This window comes from Magallana gigas, chromosome 6 (assembly GCF_963853765.1).
Source record: "Magallana gigas chromosome 6, xbMagGiga1.1, whole genome shotgun sequence".
In the NCBI taxonomy this organism is placed as follows: Eukaryota; Metazoa; Mollusca; class Bivalvia; order Ostreida; family Ostreidae; genus Magallana; species Magallana gigas.
In genome coordinates this window covers 37,018,805-37,037,823 of record NC_088858.1, presented here as the reverse complement: position 1 = coordinate 37,037,823, position 19,019 = coordinate 37,018,805, and the positions used below count along the sequence as shown (strand labels likewise).

At 36.9% G+C, this 19,019-nt stretch overlaps 2 protein-coding genes across 5 annotated transcripts; one reads left to right on the top strand and one right to left on the bottom strand.

Moving 5' to 3' along the window:
- Nucleotides 1–11,443: 11,443 nt before the first annotated feature.
- Nucleotides 11,444–15,619, top strand: LOC105329877 (ras-related protein Rab-1A). 4 transcript variants are annotated; one of them, XM_034469169.2, is made up of 7 exons: nucleotides 11,444–11,603; nucleotides 12,383–12,455; nucleotides 12,657–12,695; nucleotides 12,820–12,867; nucleotides 13,627–13,722; nucleotides 14,428–14,559; nucleotides 14,836–15,548. In XM_034469169.2, exons 1-7 carry the CDS (start codon nucleotides 11,590–11,592, stop codon nucleotides 15,031–15,033), a joined length of 600 nt encoding a protein of 199 aa, XP_034325060.2. In that variant the 5' UTR covers nucleotides 11,444–11,589; the 3' UTR covers nucleotides 15,034–15,548. The 4 variants fall into 4 exon arrangements, with proteins under 4 accessions (XP_034325060.2, XP_065944441.1, XP_065944442.1 ...); XM_066088369.1 differs by lacking the exon at nucleotides 12,657–12,695 and having other exon boundaries at nucleotides 14,836–15,619; XM_066088370.1 differs by lacking the exon at nucleotides 12,820–12,867 and having other exon boundaries at nucleotides 14,836–15,619.
- A 75-nt stretch (nucleotides 15,620–15,694) lies between these two features.
- Nucleotides 15,695–18,230, bottom strand: LOC105329894 (A disintegrin and metalloproteinase with thrombospondin motifs adt-2). The gene is made up of 6 exons (XM_066088368.1): nucleotides 18,107–18,230; nucleotides 17,737–17,760; nucleotides 16,887–17,093; nucleotides 16,517–16,660; nucleotides 16,036–16,179; nucleotides 15,695–15,787 (listed from the first exon to the last, which is right to left on the bottom strand). The coding sequence occupies exons 1-6, from the start codon at nucleotides 18,168–18,170 to the stop codon at nucleotides 15,762–15,764; spliced, it is 609 nt and encodes a 202-aa protein (XP_065944440.1). The 5' UTR covers nucleotides 18,171–18,230; the 3' UTR covers nucleotides 15,695–15,761.
- Between the last annotated feature and the right edge of the window lie 789 nt (nucleotides 18,231–19,019).

Below are 19,019 nucleotides of genomic sequence, written 5' to 3'. Positions count from 1 at the left end.
TTTTTGAAAGTTGGTGTTTCCTAAAAAAAAAAAAAAAAAGAAGGTATGTTTTTCTGCCATTATCAAATTTATTTATGCAAGAATTCGACATCTGTATGACGTGTAACAGTTTGGGCTTGTATGCATAACTTTAAATCAAATCTGCAAAGCACATGGGCTTGGTTGTCGGATGGTGGAATTCTATATTACCTGTTCCCGACGACAAATTAAAATGATTTAAATTGGTAATTCGATAAAATTCGATAAGTTTGGCCAGTATCTAAAACATTTCGACACGATGCGTTTATAAAGTGGTAGAACGGTGTAGTCAGAGGGCAGATATTACTCACTTGATCATTTTCCAACCTAGATCTCTTTTGAAATTGTTGAAGAAACTGGAGAACTTGAATGTTTAAAACATAGCGTAAGCCGTAGGCCCCCAATAAATCCAAGATGGCGTTTTTTCTTCCCTTTGATGGAGTGACACTTTTAACATGACTGAAACAGGGGTTTTCAGATAATGGTTTATTGCAAAAGACAAAAATGCACACACAAGATTACTAATTTAAATCATTTTTATTTGGGAACAAATAATAAACAATGTGACGATATACAGTAAGACTCCTTTATTACGAATTCGGAAACAGGAAATCGCGGATATACCGAAGTTATCTTTGATTTGCGCTACAGAAGGGGATTTGTAATAATCAATTATATTACTGTAACGTGCCCGAGGTATATCGGGTAACACAGTCTTGGACTGTATTTAGTTTTTAATAAAGACCGGTATTTCAACACCGCCGTCAATTCAAATTTCCAAATATAATAATGTGTGACAATCCGAGAGAGAGAAACATAAGACTTGGTAACATTTCAAATAGATTTTAATCAATAACAATAATTTAATCTTAGACAACATAAACAGGGGAGATATACTGCCTCGTAAACAGTAACACAAAATATCCACCCTAAATGTATAAAATCCAATGGGGAAAAAGGGGGGTGATAAATATATATAGCAGACTGGCACCCAAATATTATCTTAAAATCCTAGTAATGAAATAATTCCTGAACAGAGTATATGGTAGGTCCCTGTACGTGCTATAATTTGCTAATCGTACTATGAATCTCACCGTTTATGAAGGTGGTCTGATTAGTGCGAGCGATGCTGATGCTCTGGTACCCCAGTCCCAAAAAGGGGGTGCATATATAAAGGTTTTCTACCGGAAACACCAAGTTACCAATGTATACTGATGACGTTGTTTATTACTGACGTCACGATTGGTAACATTCACAAACCGGAAATGCTGCAGCCCCAACATGATTATATAGGGAAGTAAAGAAATACGTTTAAAGGTGCCAGTGCTAGAAAAATAGGTAAGATGTTATTAAAGAACGCCAATAATATACGTAGGTAGGTGATGTCTATAAATAATACGTATTGCTGCTGTAATCGATCAACCGATGCAGTCACATGTGCATTCTAAATATAAACCAACATGGCGGAATACGCATGGAATACGATCCCGATCGCATGTAATGACAATGCCATGTGCTCATATTTATATATGGGCTTTATAACGGATATTATGCATTGTATCACCGACAGTCATCGTAATATGTAAACAAAGATTAATAATCCAGATTCTATTTAAATCAATACGGTAAATAGATATTTTAATCAAGTCACTACTGATCTAACTCGCAGCAGAGCTGTCACATCACCCCCGACGTTGAAAAAGCGTTCGTCCTCGAACGGTAAGTAAACTATTAAACATACAGTGAACAATAAATAGCAAACAAACTTACCACATGTTTTCAAGGAAATATCATCAATAAATATTGTAACAACAACAATGAGAAATGATAATTAATACATGAGATATCATTATACATGCATGTACAGGTATAAGTACTCACATCTGAAACATGGCAATGTACTTTATGTACATTCACCATGGATAATAATAGATATCTTATGGCATACATAAACAATATACATAAAATAATTGTAATAATATAATAAAACAAATTCGATACTATATGACAGTACTATATATGTATATAGCATCTCAGAGATTAAATGTTCTCACTTATAAATACTAGAGTTCCAATCAGATACAGGGATGGGACAAAGGAGGAACACGCACAAGGATGGATCAGCTAATCTCCCAGAGTGAAGGTCTGGACAGTGGAAACTTGTGTGAAAGCGTCACATCTGGAAACAGGGGTAGGGACGACACAGGCGGGGACATTGTCTGTTTGAGTACATTTCGAATCCATGATGGAATATTCAGTGTCTCTAACCAGTGTTGATTTCATTTTGTAGACACGACCATCTGGAAACGACAGTTCTTCCACACGAGTGACACTGCTGAATCCTCGGGGGATGAAAGATACCTTACGGTGAGAATTACCTAAACTCTTTGCCTCACGATTGGCTTTCTGCATTATTCGGGCCACGAAATCATCTTCCTGTGCACTGGGAGCTCCAGCAAAGAAAAGCCTGGGGTCATTGGCCAGATGAGACGATGCCAGGGCTGGATCCGACCTCTCACATCGATGAAGAACATAACTCGGGGTGTTGATTGGTTGACAACTAGCTGTTGTTAGGTCGACGGTACTGGCAGTATTGACATCAAGGGAGCTCTTCTCAGGAGATGAGGAAGAGGGATACAAATCAGGAAACAGTTCCTGGAGCAACGATTCCGTTGATGCCGAAAAAGGAGTTCCGGACGTCGTCTCATTGGCCAAAGACACAACTGGAGGTGCAAATGGAGGCAAAGTGGGTTCCAACGAAGATTCAGCAGAAGAAACAGCTGGTACAGTGGAAGAAGATGGTAGCTCAGGTGCTGACATGGGAATGGATGACGTGGACAACAGGGACTCAGGGCATGCAGACCAAACCGGCTCTGAAAAGGCGGGTTCAGGATCTGGTTCAGTGGAAGCCAAAGCCGGAACGGGCCTGGTCAGCAATGAAACGGCTCTTGAAGGTTGGAGGGGAGATGGAGCTCTAGCTGGTCTGGATGCTACCGAAGGCTTTTTGTTCAGCAAAACCCTCCGAGGTGGAGTCTCCGCTGGCCCATCCAGTCCATAGAGATCCACCTCCATGGGGCTTCCCAAGGAAATGGAGATCGAGGGAGACCTCAGTGGTGTGATAGGTGGAGGGACGGTTGAGGTGGCTGGAGAATCCTCTGGATACTTTCGTCGAGGATGAGACGAAGTGGCTGATGCAGTTCTAGATGGGGATCTCTTGGAGGACGATCTCCGAGGGGACTGGCGTCGTGGAGACCTGTGGAACGGCCTCGGCACATAACCAGAGGATGCTGAAGCGTCATTGTGGAAAGCCTCTCTCCGCTTCACAGAATACAATACAGGTTTATCCGGGTGCTTGTTGTTGAGATGGCGGACCATTAGATATTTCCTGGTACCCGGTAATGTGAATCTGCAGAAGTTACATTCTAGGTAATCGCCATGCACTTCTGCGAAATGCCTGTAGAGTTGCCTCCTTGTTTGGAAAGACCGAGTGCAGGCTCTGCAGTCCAGTATCATCTGAGTAATTAAAATAAATACAGGTAAGGACAAAGATTTCAAATACACTTTTTTTTTTTCAGACAAATGCTATATACTTTATGTAGAAGTATACTGAATCATTCTGTTTTTACTCATATTATAGCTTAATGAGTGCCAGTCTTTCCAAAGTAAGGCCTTAAAAGGTTATGGTGGACAATTTTCAGGACCCCAGAGGAACCTCGCTGAATTTCATAAGTAAGATCTGAAATTTTCTTAGTAATGGTATATGGACCCTCCCAATTTCTACAAAACTTGGGGTTCAATTTGCTAATACGTTTGGCGTTAAGCAAAACTAAATCTCCTATTTTGTATTGGTTTTGTTTTGCATTATGGTCATATTTCTTCTTCTGCCTGGCTCCAGCTTTTAGCATTTGGGCTCTTGCAAGCTCGTGAACATCGTATAATGTAGCTTGTAAGTTTTTGACATACTCATTGTAAGAGTCACTAGAGAGTTTTGGGCTATCGTTCCGTCCAAATAACATATCTATGGGGAGTTCCACCTCTCTACCCAACATCAGCAAACTTGGTGTCTCACCAGTACTATCGTGTACAGATGATCTGTAGGCTAGCATGAGCAGGGGCAAATAAGTATCCCAATCTTTAGGGTGCTTGCCTACGTATTTATTTAACATACACTTTAAAGTTCGATTGAATCGCTCTACAAGACCATCACTCTGGGGGTGGTAAGGAGTCGTCCTAGTTTTATCTATATCTAATATTCTACATATCTCCTTAAACAGGTCGGATTCAAACTGGGTGCCTTGGTCAGTATGGACCTGGCGTGGAACACCAAATTTACAGATGAACTGGCATACAAAGGTATGAGCTACGGTAGAAGCTTCTATATTTGCTAATGGGTAACTCTCTGTCCAGCGAGTAAAGTAATCACTTATGACCAAAATATATGTTTTTCCTGACTTTGTTCGGGGCAAGGGACCAAAAATGTCCAGGGCAACTCTCTCCAAGGGGGCTCCAACATGGTATTGTTTCAAGCAAGCTTTTGGTTGTTTAGTAACTGGATTATGTATCTGACAAGTTGGGCATTCATGGCACCATTGTATAACATCTCTCTTGACATAGGGCCAATAAAATCTCAAGCGAACCCGATGTAATGTCCTTAAAATGCCAAAATGACCAGCAGATGGGTCACAGTGAAGCATGGTGAGAACCTCTGTACGTAAAGAAGTAGGTAGGACAACCTGTAGCACCTGCTTATCATGACTTTTGTCTGTCCACTGTCTGTACAAAACACCGTCATCTATAATTAATCGATCCCATTGTGACCAAAAGATTTTAAGTTCTACACCTAAATGGGAAATCTCTTGCCATGAGGGGCGAGTGGATGACTCTTTCCACTTATATACTATTGAAATAATGGGGTCACTAGTTTGAGCGGCCTTTAACTCAATTTTCCTAGTAGCTTGCCATTGCTCAGCTATAGAATGATCATTATTTTCTGGTAATTGATCACTAATTTCGTTATATTGATCAATAACTTGAGTCACAGACGGAGCAATTTGCTTTTGACTTCTTACAACACAAATATCATGAGTACACTCTTTTTCTTCTTCCTCAACTTCACGATTTTCTTTTCTTTTACAGTATTGACACTCGCCACAAGGTCGTCGAGAAAGACCATCAGCATTTCCGTGGGACTTACCAGGGCGATGGGAAATAGAAAAATCATATACAGAAAGTACTTCAAGCCAGCGGGCCATTTGTCCCTCAGGATTTTTGAACTGCATCAACCAGTTTAGAGCACCATGATCAGTTCTGACAGAAAAGTGTTGGCCATACAAGTAATGGTGAAAATGTTTAATTCCCTCGACAACCGCCAGAAGTTCTCGACGAGTCACGCAGTAGTTGCGCTCGGGCTTTGACAGTGACTTACTGAAATATGCAACCACCTGCTCTTTGTTATCTTTTACCTGTGAGAGGACAGCACCGATACAAAATGCACTGGCATCAGTATCTAAGATGAACTCTTGGGTCAAATCAGGGTATCCCAATATGGGGGCATTAGTGAGGCAATCTTTCAACGTATTGAAAGAGACTTGACAACTGTTTGACCAGTTAAACTGGGAATCTTTTTCTGTCAGTTTGTAAAGAGGTTTTGCTATGTCACTGAATGATTTAATAAATCGCCTGTAATATGCACAGGTGCCGAGAAAACTACGTACTTCTGTAACAGTCTCTGGTTTTGGCCAGGCCTTAATGGCTTGTGTTTTGTCAGGGTCAGTTGCTATGCCATCAGCACTGACGATATGGCCAAGGAAGGATACTTGTTGTTGAAACATTTTACATTTCTTAGGGGACACTTTGAGGTTTGCTCCATGCAGCTTCTCTAAGACAGTTGATAATCGCTCCAAGTGTTGTTCAAAACTATCTGAATAGACAATAATATCGTCTATGTACAACAAACAAATTTCAAAATTCAGGCCACTTAGGACACATTCCATTAGTCGTTGAAAGGTCGCAGGGGCGTTACAAAGTCCAAAAGGCATTACACGGAACTGATAAAGGCCACCATTTGTAACAAAAGCAGTTTTCTCAGCATCACTATTATTCATTTGAACCTGCCAAAATCCACTTTGTAGATCAAGTGTAGAAAACCACTTAGAACCTCGAAGGGCGTCAAGAGAATCATCAATACGGGGCAAGGGGTAAGAGTCCTTATGAGTAACTGAATTGAGACGTCGATAGTCTATACAAAATCTTACAGAACCGTCTTTCTTGGTACAGAGTACTACAGGGGATGCCCAAGGACTGGTAGATGGCTCAATAACACCACTCTTAATCATTTTGTCTACTTCGTCCTTAACAACTTGACGTTTTGTAATGGGGAGCCTGCGAGCTGCTTGTTTTTTAGGAACTGCATCGCTAGTGTTGATTTGATGCTTGATAATATCTGTGACGCCTAGGTCACCTTTAGAATTTGCAAATATATTCTGATGCTTCAGTAGCAAATTCTTGAAAGATAATTTTTGTTCTTCATTAAACAAGTTGCAGGAGGTTTCATACAAGATGGCTAAATGCTCAGGAATTGCTTGTGACTCAACGGGGTTTATTTGATAAACTTTTTGCAACTCTATGGGATTATCCGTCTCAATTTGTAAAGCTTCATCGCACACTGCAGCGACAGTATCTTTGAAAACAGTAATGGTTTCACTAGTAAAATTTCCAATTCGCATAGGTACAAAACCATCTGTAAGGTTTACAAGTGCTCGAGCTACAACAACACCGCTCTGAGTCAGCTTTTCGCTATAGGGCTCAAGTATTCCCTCTGTTAAATAACTGTTTCCTTCCACCCGTCCCTTAATTACTGTTTCACTAGAAGGGGGTAGTACTGTGTCTTCACTTACTCTGATTCTACAAGAGGACATACTTATTGACCTTTGATTCCTGGTCACAGGTATTTGACCAATATGTAAACTGTTACTGGCTGCATCTATTGTACACTTGTACTGAGCCAGAAAATCAAATCCAAGCACTAATGGTTCATCAATACTAGCAACAATAATGGGTTGCTCATATTCATGCTCTTCAATAATAAGGGGAAAGATTGCACATCCCAATGGTTTAACAAGGCTGCCATCAGCCATACGTAGGGTACTAGAAGAAGGTTCAAGCTTAGGACGTAAAGCATCTGGTATGTCAAAATATTTCCCAGAATGCATAATCGTAGATGTAGAACCTGTGTCTACAAGGCATTCTAATTCCACTCCTAAAATCGTGGCTTTGATAAACAATGCATCTGATTTCTTACAAGGGGGGCAATGGGGAACGTTTGGGGTCATTTGGGGGTTAATTTGAGGGATAATCCTAGCTGGCACTTGACCCGTAGTGTCAGCTACTGGGCGTTTAAATTATGATTGTCGTTTCTGGATTGGTTTGTCTGTTTTTGGGCTAGGGCATTCTGATCTCTCTGTCTCTTTCTACACTCCGACTTCCAGTGTCCGTTTAAACCACAGTAATGACAAGCGCCTTTCTTCTTAGGCTGCCTATCACTATTATTATACGTGCGCTTACTATTTGGGGAAGACTGTATCTCCCGACATAAAGGGTCTACTACTGACTTCTGGGATTGAAGTCCGAAATTTTCAGTGTTTTGAACAACGTTCATAGCTCTGTTAACTTTTAAATTGGACCGCTGTTTGCGTCCGTTCTGAAATGCCTCGCATTCGAGCGCTAATGTAACGGCTTGTTGAAGTGAAATGGGTTTGCCCTGATATACAGCCCATTCAAGTTCGGCATCACCTAGGGAATCTATAAAACAATCCTTAGCTAATTGTTCTCTAGTTTCTGAAGTAACATTGGGGTAAGCATACCTAGCTAAGGACTTAATATCTTGGGCTAAATCCTCTAATTTTTCATTACGTTTTCTCATTTTATTTTTCATCTTTGCGCGGTATAACTCGCTCTGGTTCCGGGGCTCGAACCGGGAGCTAAGAACATTTACAAGCTGTGTGTAGTCCCGCCGCATTTCGGGACTGATATCACTCAAAACAGTTTGAGCATCTCCACGCAAGCTAGTAGCAAGCTCGTAAGCTTTCATTGTGTTATTCCATTTGTTTAACTCAGCTATCATCTCAAACTGAATCAAATAGTCAGACCATGGAGTTTTGCCGTCGTAATTCGCGGGCTTTTTGTTTCTTCCTTCTAATGAATTAGACTGCGGGGATTGGTGTGGGTTTCTTGAAAATTCATTAAACAAACCACCTGGTTCATTGAACTCTAAGGGACCTTGATCTTCAAAATGAACACGAGTTCTATGCGTATATTTATTCTCGGAGTCTGTTACTGTAGGACTATTCATCCTGTAATTCGTACAGGGATAACCTTGAGAGTCGCCGACAAGACGGTCTTCATATGAGTAGAAACCTCTGTCACCCGTCTCTCTGTTTAGACTACATGTATCTACCTGAGTGTTCTTGTTTGAAACACTCGACGAGCCGCCAGTATGCCAATTCCTTTCTGAGGAATATACCCTACTGACACCCTCGTTACATGAACTGGGAATGCTATGTTCCCTCATATATGAGCCAGACAAACGCACATTCTCGCCTTGAGAAGCTACGTTGCTGCTTTCCATATTACAGTAATTTCCACTGGCTGCAGCCATTTGATTCTGCAGCGTATTGCAGAACTGATCCCGCATTAATTTAGAAAACTGTTCTTCCATCATTTGTCCTAATTGGTCTTTCAGTACGTGATTTATTTGGTCCTTAACTATGTTTAAGATTTCTCTAGGGTTTGATTCACCCACATCTCCGCAATCTAAACCGGGAGTTTCATCACAGTGGCGGGGGCCTCTAAAGTTTAAAATAACTTCACCACTGGGGGAACCTAGAGTCTCTTGTTCAAGTAAATCTGATTTACAAGTATTAGTATTTGCGGGACCCAAAGTAACCATTTCTCTCTCCGTATCGTCACACATATCTCGCCCAGTTAGCGAGTCAGAAGCTGAACTGCTTGGTCTACTCGACATCATCGAAATTATAGACAAATATATCCTTTACCGCTGCCACCAAATTCTGTAACGTGCCCGAGGTATATCGGGTAACACAGTCTTGGACTGTATTTAGTTTTTAATAAAGACCGGTATTTCAACACCGCCGTCAATTCAAATTTCCAAATATAATAATGTGTGACAATCCGAGAGAGAGAAACATAAGACTTGGTAACATTTCAAATAGATTTTAATCAATAACAATACTATAATCTAAGACAACATAAACAGGGGAGATATACTGCCTCGTAAACAGTAACACAAAATATCCACCCTAAATGTATAAAATCCAATGGGGAAAAAGGGGGGTGATAAATATATATAGCAGACTGGCACCCAAATATTATCTTAAAATCCTAGTAATGAAATAATTCCTGAACAGAGTATATGGTAGGTCCCTGTACGTGCTATAATTTGCTAATCGTACTATGAATCTCACCGTTTATGAAGGTGGTCTGATTAGTGCGAGCGATGCTGATGCTCTGGTACCCCAGTCCCAAAAAGGGGGTGCATATATAAAGGTTTTCTACCGGAAACACCAAGTTACCAATGTATACTGATGACGTTGTTTATTACTGACGTCACGATTGGTAACATTCACAAACCGGAAATGCTGCAGCCCCAACATGATTATATAGGGAAGTAAAGAAATACGTTTAAAGGTGCCAGTGCTAGAAAAATAGGTAAGATGTTATTAAAGAACGCCAATAATATACGTAGGTAGGTGATGTCTATAAATAATACGTATTGCTGCTGTAATCGATCAACCGATGCAGTCACATGTGCATTCTAAATATAAACCAACATGGCGGAATACGCATGGAATACGATCCCGATCGCATGTAATGACAATGCCATGTGCTCATATTTATATATGGGCTTTATAACGGATATTATGCATTGTATCACCGACAGTCATCGTAATATGTAAACAAAGATTAATAATCCAGATTCTATTTAAATCAATACGGTAAATAGATATTTTAATCAAGTCACTACTGATCTAACTCGCAGCAGAGCTGTCACAATTACTCTTTCCAAATTCGATCTTTTTAGCATGATATTTATTTTCCTGTTGCAAAAAGGTGTTCTACACGTTCGTATCCGAAACACCTATAAAATGAATACCAAACTGTGCATATCAATGAAATGGAATTTTACATGGATTTGATAAATTTACTTACATAATCACTTTTCTGGTACATCTACAAAACGTTTGATTTATTTGTGCGATTTCATTTATAAGTTCCATGTAATTTGCATAAAAATAGGTAAGTAAGACAGAGGAAACACAAACGGATACAATTCAGATACTAGAAGATAGATTTTACCAGCATTAAGCTCACTGATTGAAGCAAAGGTGAATACTAGAATCACGTCTATGTCTAAGTCCAACACAAAAGTTAATGTTATTATAATTTTGTAAACCAAGCTGATATAAAGACTTAATAAAATAAATTAAGTTACATTGGGATCCAAAATACAAAGAAAGGGTTAGAAAGTATTTCAAGAAGCAAATTACAGAATCAATGTTCATGTGTATTGCTCACAGGACTTGTTTTTGTTCATGGATTTCCGATGTATGCTTACAAGGACATATTAGCAGGCATTTTATTACTAAGTATAATATTTGATTTTACATTAACAAAGTATTATTATTACCTGTTGCCATGATCATAAAATATGCGAAGTGTTTGCTATTTAATCAAACTATAACCTTGTACAAGCTAAAAATGAAATAAGAAATGAAAGAATCTTTTGATCTATTTTCTCTCTACTTTTTCAATATTATCATAGTGCTAATTTCTGAAAAGTCGGATTCATTCCTCTATTACATAATGATTTTGAACTTTATTATTTTGTTTATATTTTGTTGGTCTTTTTTTTATACAGAATGAAATTGTGATTATCGGAAGATCATAGTACTCTTTTATCCTTATGTTCTTCAACAGCGAACAAGTCGTAAAATATAATAAAATAATTTATTGGTTAAAAAAAACGCAAAGAGAAACTGTGCAATTGGTAATCATTTCTAAATAAATAAATACTTGATAAAGGGAAAATAATTTTTTTTTAAATAATTGTTCATACAAAGGGCAATTCGTTGACCATGCCCGCCACCTTAAAGCTTAAAGTGTTTCGTTTCACATTAAAGAGCCGAGTAATTATATTTCAGATAAAGTATTTAAGAATAGAATAGAATTGCATTTGGCTCAGAAATATAGTAACTGTTGTAGGATGATTATCTGAATTGCACTTTAAACTAATTGCATATTGTTCAATGCAGTCAAACATTAATTGTTTTTTACATGTTGCTCAAAATAGCCGGAACTTGAACCTTAACCTCTCCTTCAACCACGACGTCACATAACTTTAACCATGCACGTGATTTACCAAGGAGGAAGGTATTTAATGAACGGATATGTACAACGAGGAAAAACATGGGATTGTATTGATACAATTTAAAAACGGAATAAAGTATTACAAATGAAATTGTTTTCCTTGAAATATATCCAGGTCTACGCACAATGGAGCCAAGATAGTACGTAAAGCAAAGTTGAAAGTCGTTGTTCTTTAATCTAAGATATACATTAAAGTTGACCTTCCCATCTTAGTTGCATGTAAGTTTATTTTGTTTGGTTTTTCGTGAGATATAATTATAATGATATGTCAAGGTGGTTTATGGATGAATATGTAATAGCGTGCATATAAAATTACATTTTGTATAAGATGGTTTTCATTATCAGTTCATAAGCAAGAGGTTCCACGGAGCTTTTCTGACAACTAGACCAGCGTCTGCAGTTGACGTATGTTACTGTTTAGTAACTTTCCACACATTCTTCTCTAGAATATATATAATATTTCAGTTTGTCCAACATACACGATTTTTAATATTGCTAAGCAAACGTCCTACAATGTAATAATACATTATATACATATTCGATATGATTAATAACAGTTATGTAAGATTCTACATTGAAATGTACATCAAGGAATTGCTTATCAAATCTTTTAATCAAAAACCTAGGAATGCTAAAATTGGAATTATTTCATAATTTTATGTGAGTATCTTGTCAATGATATTGTGCAGACTAAGAGAGTATAGAAACTATGATCCTCGGAGGCTCAGACTTCAATAATAAAACACATGGAAGATAAAAAAGTTACAAATGGGAATGTATTGTTAAAATGATTAAGTTTTGTTATGTTAACTCCCTCCCCGGAGCCAGTTACCTTACTGCTACTCAGTTCAATGACTGTTCAATGGGATGTAGCTCCTAGGTCATTCTTGTAATAAATGCCCTCATTTATACTTTGCAGTGACTACCTATTCAAACTGTTACTTATTGGTGACCCTGGAGTTGGAAAGACCTCGCTTCTTCTGCAATTTGGAGTAAGTTCTTAAATAAAAGATTGCTCAAAAGGGAGCACAATCAAAAATGTGTACATGTAACTATAATCATATACCAAAAACTATGTTGCATCTCTCCACTCTTACAACATTGACCTAAAGTGTGATAATATCCATCATATAGTTTTTATGTATGTATTCTATCTTCGTGTATTGTTGATCGAGTTGAATAACTTATTTTAGGATGGCACATACTCAGAGAATCATATAGGAATAGATTTTGTGAGTAGATCGTTTTATGGATGCATATTATATAATTAGTTCAACTTTTCTTTGTTTAAAAACCAACTTACTAGTATTTTGTAAGTTTGCATAAAAAATTCATTGACAACTGACTTTTTTTCAGAAACTACGAACAATAAAACAAGACAGCAAAATTATAAAGTTGCAAATAGTAAGTGATATGTGTTTTTGCAAATGTACAACCTGTTAGAATGCTAAACTGTTCTTAAAAAATTATTTGTGAGCCAATGCTCACTAGTGATAGCCCGGTTGTGATGTGAATATACAAAGTAAGCAAAGTAGACATATAACAGGAAGTTGACATCGAATTTGATGAAAAATAACCCCCTATGACATGCCAAAACAAAGAGTGTGTTGAAATTTAAAGCATCTGCGATTAACAGTTGTTGAGAAATCTTTTGACGAAAATTTGATCGAAAATTAAATTTGGCTAGAAAGAAACAAAGTCGTTATTTACCAAAAGGTTGTATGACTGGTACAAAAATAAATCCTATCATATGGTATACCTAAACAAAGAGTTTCTTAAAATTTCAAGCATCTGCGATTTAAAGTTGCTGAGAAATCTTTGACGAAAGTTTGATCGAAAATTTTGGCTAAAAAAACTCAAAGTCGTCATGTAACAGGAATTTGACGGCAAAATTGGTACACAAAAAGAGTCCCACCATATGGTATACCTAATCAAAGAGTGTGTTAAAATTAACCTCAAGCAACTGCCATTAATTGTTGCTCAGAAAAATGCGAAATTTGTTAGAGACAGACACACAGACTTACAGAAAGACAGACAGTCTCAAAAACAGACACACAAAGGTAAAATAGTATACCCGATCCCTTTGGAGTGGAAGATAATGATTTTTTTTTTTAAGAGGAACATTGCATCATGAGTGAAGGTTGAACTGGTTTTTTTTTATAGTGGAACACTGCCGGTCAGGAAAGATTCCGAACTATTACATCTAGTTACTACAGAGGTGCCCGCGGCCTGTTTGTTGTTTATGACGTCACAAACCAGGTAAACGTAACATTTCGTGTTTGGAAATTAATAATAGGGTTAAACAAACACGGTTAAGAATTATTTGGAATTTTAAGAAACCTTGCTTGTAGATATTATGTTATACTAGCAATGTGTTTTATTCTGAGCAATATTCATTTTTGCGAGTTTGTTAATGAAACCTCAAAACTGACCGAAGCATAGGAGTTTTTGTAGCTGACAATGGGCTTATGAAGGAGTATGTTACATTAATAAATTGAAAATTATTAAGATTGTGCGAACAGTTCAAAAGATGGATATAATACTAGCTACAGGTCTTTAGTTCCCGGTCTTAAACATTCGAATGAAAAACCTGAGGGCTACAGTGCCAACCGATGAAAAAAATTGTGTATTTATTGCACACAAAAACGGGCGCTTGTTTTGGACTGATCAGCCTTATTTATATGCAAATTCTGTAAAAACAATTAGTACAATTCTATTCTTTATAAATCCATTATCTATCTCCGTAAGTAATCTGTTTTCGTTCATGTGAATTTTTCCGAGTGAAAAATAATAATGTGTGAATGAAGTTATCTTGGCTATTTTCCTATTATCAATTTCAACAGCACTTCTTTCACAGATTTGTGTGTTGTTATCAAAGATTGTCCGAATGTGATGCATAAATACCTTAAGACAGACTTTAATTATGAAAGATTTTATTTTATCATGAGACATTTTTTGTTTCAGTTAACTTTCAACAATTTGAATGAATGGTTTGATGAAATTGATAAACATGTCAGTAAAGATGTCATAAAGATACTTATTGGCAACAAAATGGATATGGAGACAGACAAAGTTGTAGATTATACCGCAGCAGAGGTCAGTATAATTAAATGTTTTATTTAAACATTTCTTCATTCAGCTGTCTTTAAGATATAATGTTTATAGTTGTTTTTTGTTATAAAGCAACACTTATTATAACGTAATTTTTAAAACAATGAAATGTGTCTTTCTGATAAACATGTGATGGAAAAGGATAGTCAATGTAACCGTTTCGACAAAACATGCATGTGTACATTTCTAATCACGTAACATGCTTTGTTATTTTAATTTATTCTCTATGTAATATTTATCAACGTATTTAATTATTGTTAGGAATATGCTAAACAGTTAGAAGTCCCATTTTTGGAGACCAGTGCCAAGGACGGTACTAATGTAGAACAAGCTTTGATGACGATGGCCACAGAAATCAAGAACAGAATGGGACCAGCTCCCTCAGACTCACCCGATAGCAAGCCGAGTGTTAAAATTAACGCTAGCAACCCTGTCAAGCAATCAAGGGGTTGTCATTGACTGTAGTCAGTGTATATTTAATATCATCATGACCTGTTATGCGAGTGGCATTTAGTTTAGGTCAGCTGATTGTATGCAATTATTTCTTGCCAAATTAGGAAAGAGTCTCTTATGAGAGGGCCCAGGAAACTGTTGATTGATGCAGTTGGCCGAGGACAACTAAACAGTTTTCTGTATCTTCTTCATTACTGAGGCCAGTAGTTTAATTGGTGTCCTATTGTTTATTTATAGCATAATCTACTTCGATTTGACGGGATAACAGTTTGTTGCTTGACCGGGAAATAGTTTATACCGTGACTGGGTTAAATTTTATCACGTGATTGTAAATATAGTAATTCATGCGATAATCTGTTTCACTCTCTCTTGTTTTGTCTAGGTTTTTCTGTTAATTAAAACAGAACCAATGTGTAAGTTCAATTCATTGAGTAGATTATATATATAGTTGTTCTTTCTCTCCCTCTCTTAATACTTTTAGATTAAAAACCTGGTATACTCACCGCATCTCTTTTCTTTTTTTTTCTTTATACTTTTCAAATGAGACTTTAAACATTATATTTGTTTCAAGTAACATCTTTAATAGACCTTGACATTATGAAGTCTTTCCAAGCGGCTGTTGCTTTGATCGTCGAGGTGATTGTTGCCCATCGAGTCATTGCCGTGGTGTTGGTTGTTGCTTTGGTTGTTGTTAAGTGTGTCATGGTTGCTGAAATATTTGTTTGAATCTCGCCTTACATTTTCTGCGAGACTGGTGAGGCTGACGAAATTAACATCGTTGAGGTACCAGAATGAAAAACACAATAGCAACAAATAACATACACTGCCTTTGCCTTTAATTTTATCGCTTTTATGAGAAAAGATATGAAGTATGAATTATTGAGTTGTCTTACGGTCCGGTATCTCCCCAAATACGTTTTATCAAACTTCCGACTTCATAACAAAAACACTTTGCTTATACAATGCGATAACAAACATTTACAGTATTCAATGTTACATATTTCTTACCCGCACAGAGGTGATCGTTACAAGAGGCTGACTCTAGAGAGTCTCCTATACAGGGACCAGAGACACATGTCCTGTGTCTGATCTGTATACCGCCCCCACAGGTCTTGTCACAGGGAGAAAATGGTCCCCATGAGTTCCATGTACCTATTTTGGGAAGAAGCGTTTTCATTTACAAGTATAACTTTGCAGATTTAAATCGTTTTAAACCGCAGCAGAACGTTTAATTGCATAGTTTTCTTTAAGAGAGATACTCGATAAAGGAATGAAAGGAAAGTAATCTCGACCAGAACAAACGCATAATTATGTTATCTAAATTCTTTTCTAACCCGCTTTTGGGCTTTTAAGAAATATTTTCAACTGATTACTTAAAATGATAAAGTTGTAGAAAAAAGGATGTTTCAATTTTTTTTTATAAATCAGATTTCTAGCCTGACTGATTCCCATAATGTATACATTATTCTGAAGAAAATTCTGTAGGTACCTGGGCATTGGTGGTCACTACACGAGGCAGTCTCTATTGAGTCTCCTACACAAGTTCCCGAAGTACAACTCCTGTGTCTTATGTGCATCCCTCCCCCACAAGTTTTATCACATGTGCTGAATTCAGTCCATTGGCTCCATGTTCCTTTTTAATCAACATTTACATATTTCTTTTTACACCTTGTAATTTAGCAGTGTATATTAAGCTTCTTTGTAAAAAAAAAAGTGCATCATATATTACACGGGTATCATAAATTCAAGAAATAGGTACCTTTGTACATGCAGATAACTGCCGGGGTATAACATACGTTTGGTTGACATTATAAACTTCATAACTATTCCTAAATACGTATATATGTAGCTGTGAATACCTGGATATAATGTCGCTGCAATTGTAGTATGTGGACAAGCACCAACACAGTTCTCCTTCTCTTCACCCCCAGTATCACACTTGCCGTTAAAATTTACAAGTCCGAATAAAGTACTATGACATCCGCGTGTTCTGTATCGAACGCCAGTGATTCCACAGGGCGCTGAGCACCAGTTCCAAAGAGACCACTCGTTATATACTACCGATACTATAAAGAGACATAGAGAAGAATACTGGATGTGGTGCTCACAAAAGGATACCAAAGGATTACGAGTACAATCATGTGTTAAATTCAGGCTGATTTAAGTTTAGGTCAGTTTTTGTAAAACATAAACCACTCCCAAAAAAGTCATTTAATTTAGTTAAGATATCATATATTGTGGAATCATTAAAATTCGTGATGGCTCAATTTTTGCAGTTTTCGTGGGTAGCCATCCCCCATGAATTTACATCCTCAACAAAAACACACTAAGAAAGAGTTATCTTCCTTACTGAAGCATCCACGAAATTACATCCCTACGAATAAGCAAAAAACCCACAATCCACGAAAATTGTCCCCACGAATTTAAATGATTCCACAGTATTGACCCCTTGTATTTGTACTATCCTTTGCGATATATAATTTTTTAACATTATATAGAATTCAACAATATTTATTTTTTGACAGTACCATAACACACGCTAAAGAACATGGTCATCATTCTGCAAGAGATTTAAAAAAATAAGTGTTTCGTACACTTCGTGTCAAAAAATGCTTTATTAAAGGCACAATATGGTAAAACCACAATGAAAATAAATTAAAGATCTTCATATTTTTTTTGCATGTATATGTATTTGATAGACATACTCACAAAGAAGTCTCTTTTCTGCAGTACCTAAAAATTGTTCATAATTTTAAGGGAAACCGTGTTTTGCATCGTTGTGTCCATGCAATAGATGACGTTAAACTGTGGGAGGACCGGTCTTTTCGATGAAATAGCTATGTATTGTTCAATGGCAATATCATCTTTAAAATTCATTGCAATTTAAATTACATATCTTAGATTAATTTCATCATGTTTTTATTGATATAATACATGTATTTATCAGACTGCTCCTCTGAATAGACACAACGTCTAGTTTGTAATAAATTAACTTTTGTTGTATCAACATTTACAAAATAAATGCATAATCTTGGCGCTTCAAAACCTTCCAAGGAGCAATAAAGATTTTACGACTTACCGGCGAAGCTCACTGAAGGAAATGTGCAAACTAAAATGTAAAGTGCAAATCTCAAACTAATCATGTTTATATGAACGACGCAGAACAATGCGGTAGTATATTGTCTGGCTGATAAAGACGTAAAGTTACCCTCTGGTCAAAAACTCAATGATAAGCCGAGAAAGTAGACAGTTAAAGGACATTTGTCAATTTAAATGATGAACATATACTACATTTTGTTATCTTTGTGTGCATATAGACATGCATTAATTTTGTTTTACGATGAAAAATTATAAATGCTTTAAAAGGTTTATACTCGTCCTTTATTTATTCTATTGTGTGTACATGTTCTCAAAAAGCTGAAAACTTCAGTACAGCTGCATGATCCTCCAACTCTTTTTTCAGGCGCGGATCTTGGATATATTGTAGAGATGTGCGATATTTGATGCTGATGGTGATATGAGGGTGTCTGGCACCTGCAGTTACATGTAGCTCGCAAAATTTTCTCTCACACTAAATACAGTGATGAGCGTATTGTACGTTTGGTATCCTAGCTTTCGATTCAAACTAAATTTCCGGTTATTCTGTGCCTCAGGTATTTTTATTTAGGACCTAATTTTAGCAATTTATATCAATCTTATATAACATAAATTTTGTATCTGGGCATACACAGCAAATACTTTGCAGAAGTTAATTAAAAATTCCTTCAATTTTAGCCAATTTTTTTTTTATTTCTACTTTATTCTGCACCTCATTCTGATATTTTCATTTCGGTCCGACTTACTTATGTTTGCAACTTTGATAAGAATTATATGTCAGCATATCTTTTCACACGTCGCATATATCTTGCAAAAATTAGGTAAAATAAAACTTCCAATTTAAGTCGCTTTTAATTTGCTTTATGCCCTATCAGAAAATCTACATCACTGACCCA

Excerpts from the sequence above, each read along its gene's own strand:
- LOC105329877 (XM_034469169.2), top strand. Across the intron at positions 12,696-12,819 it reads ATCATATAGGAATAGATTTT|AAACTACGAACAATAAAACA; the intron begins GTGAGTAGATCG and ends ACTTTTTTTCAG. Across the intron at positions 14,560-14,835 it reads TAGATTATACCGCAGCAGAG|GAATATGCTAAACAGTTAGA; the intron begins GTCAGTATAATT and ends AATTATTGTTAG.
- LOC105329894 (XM_066088368.1), bottom strand. The coding sequence starts at position 18,170 with ATGATTAGTTTGAGATTTGCACTTTACATTTTAGTTTGCACATTTCCT. Across the intron at positions 17,094-17,736 it reads TGCAGAAAAGAGACTTCTTT|TATCGGTAGTATATAACGAG; the intron begins GTGAGTATGTCT and ends GTCTCTTTATAG. Across the intron at positions 16,661-16,886 it reads TGCAGCGACATTATATCCAG|GAACATGGAGCCAATGGACT; the intron begins GTATTCACAGCT and ends TTGATTAAAAAG.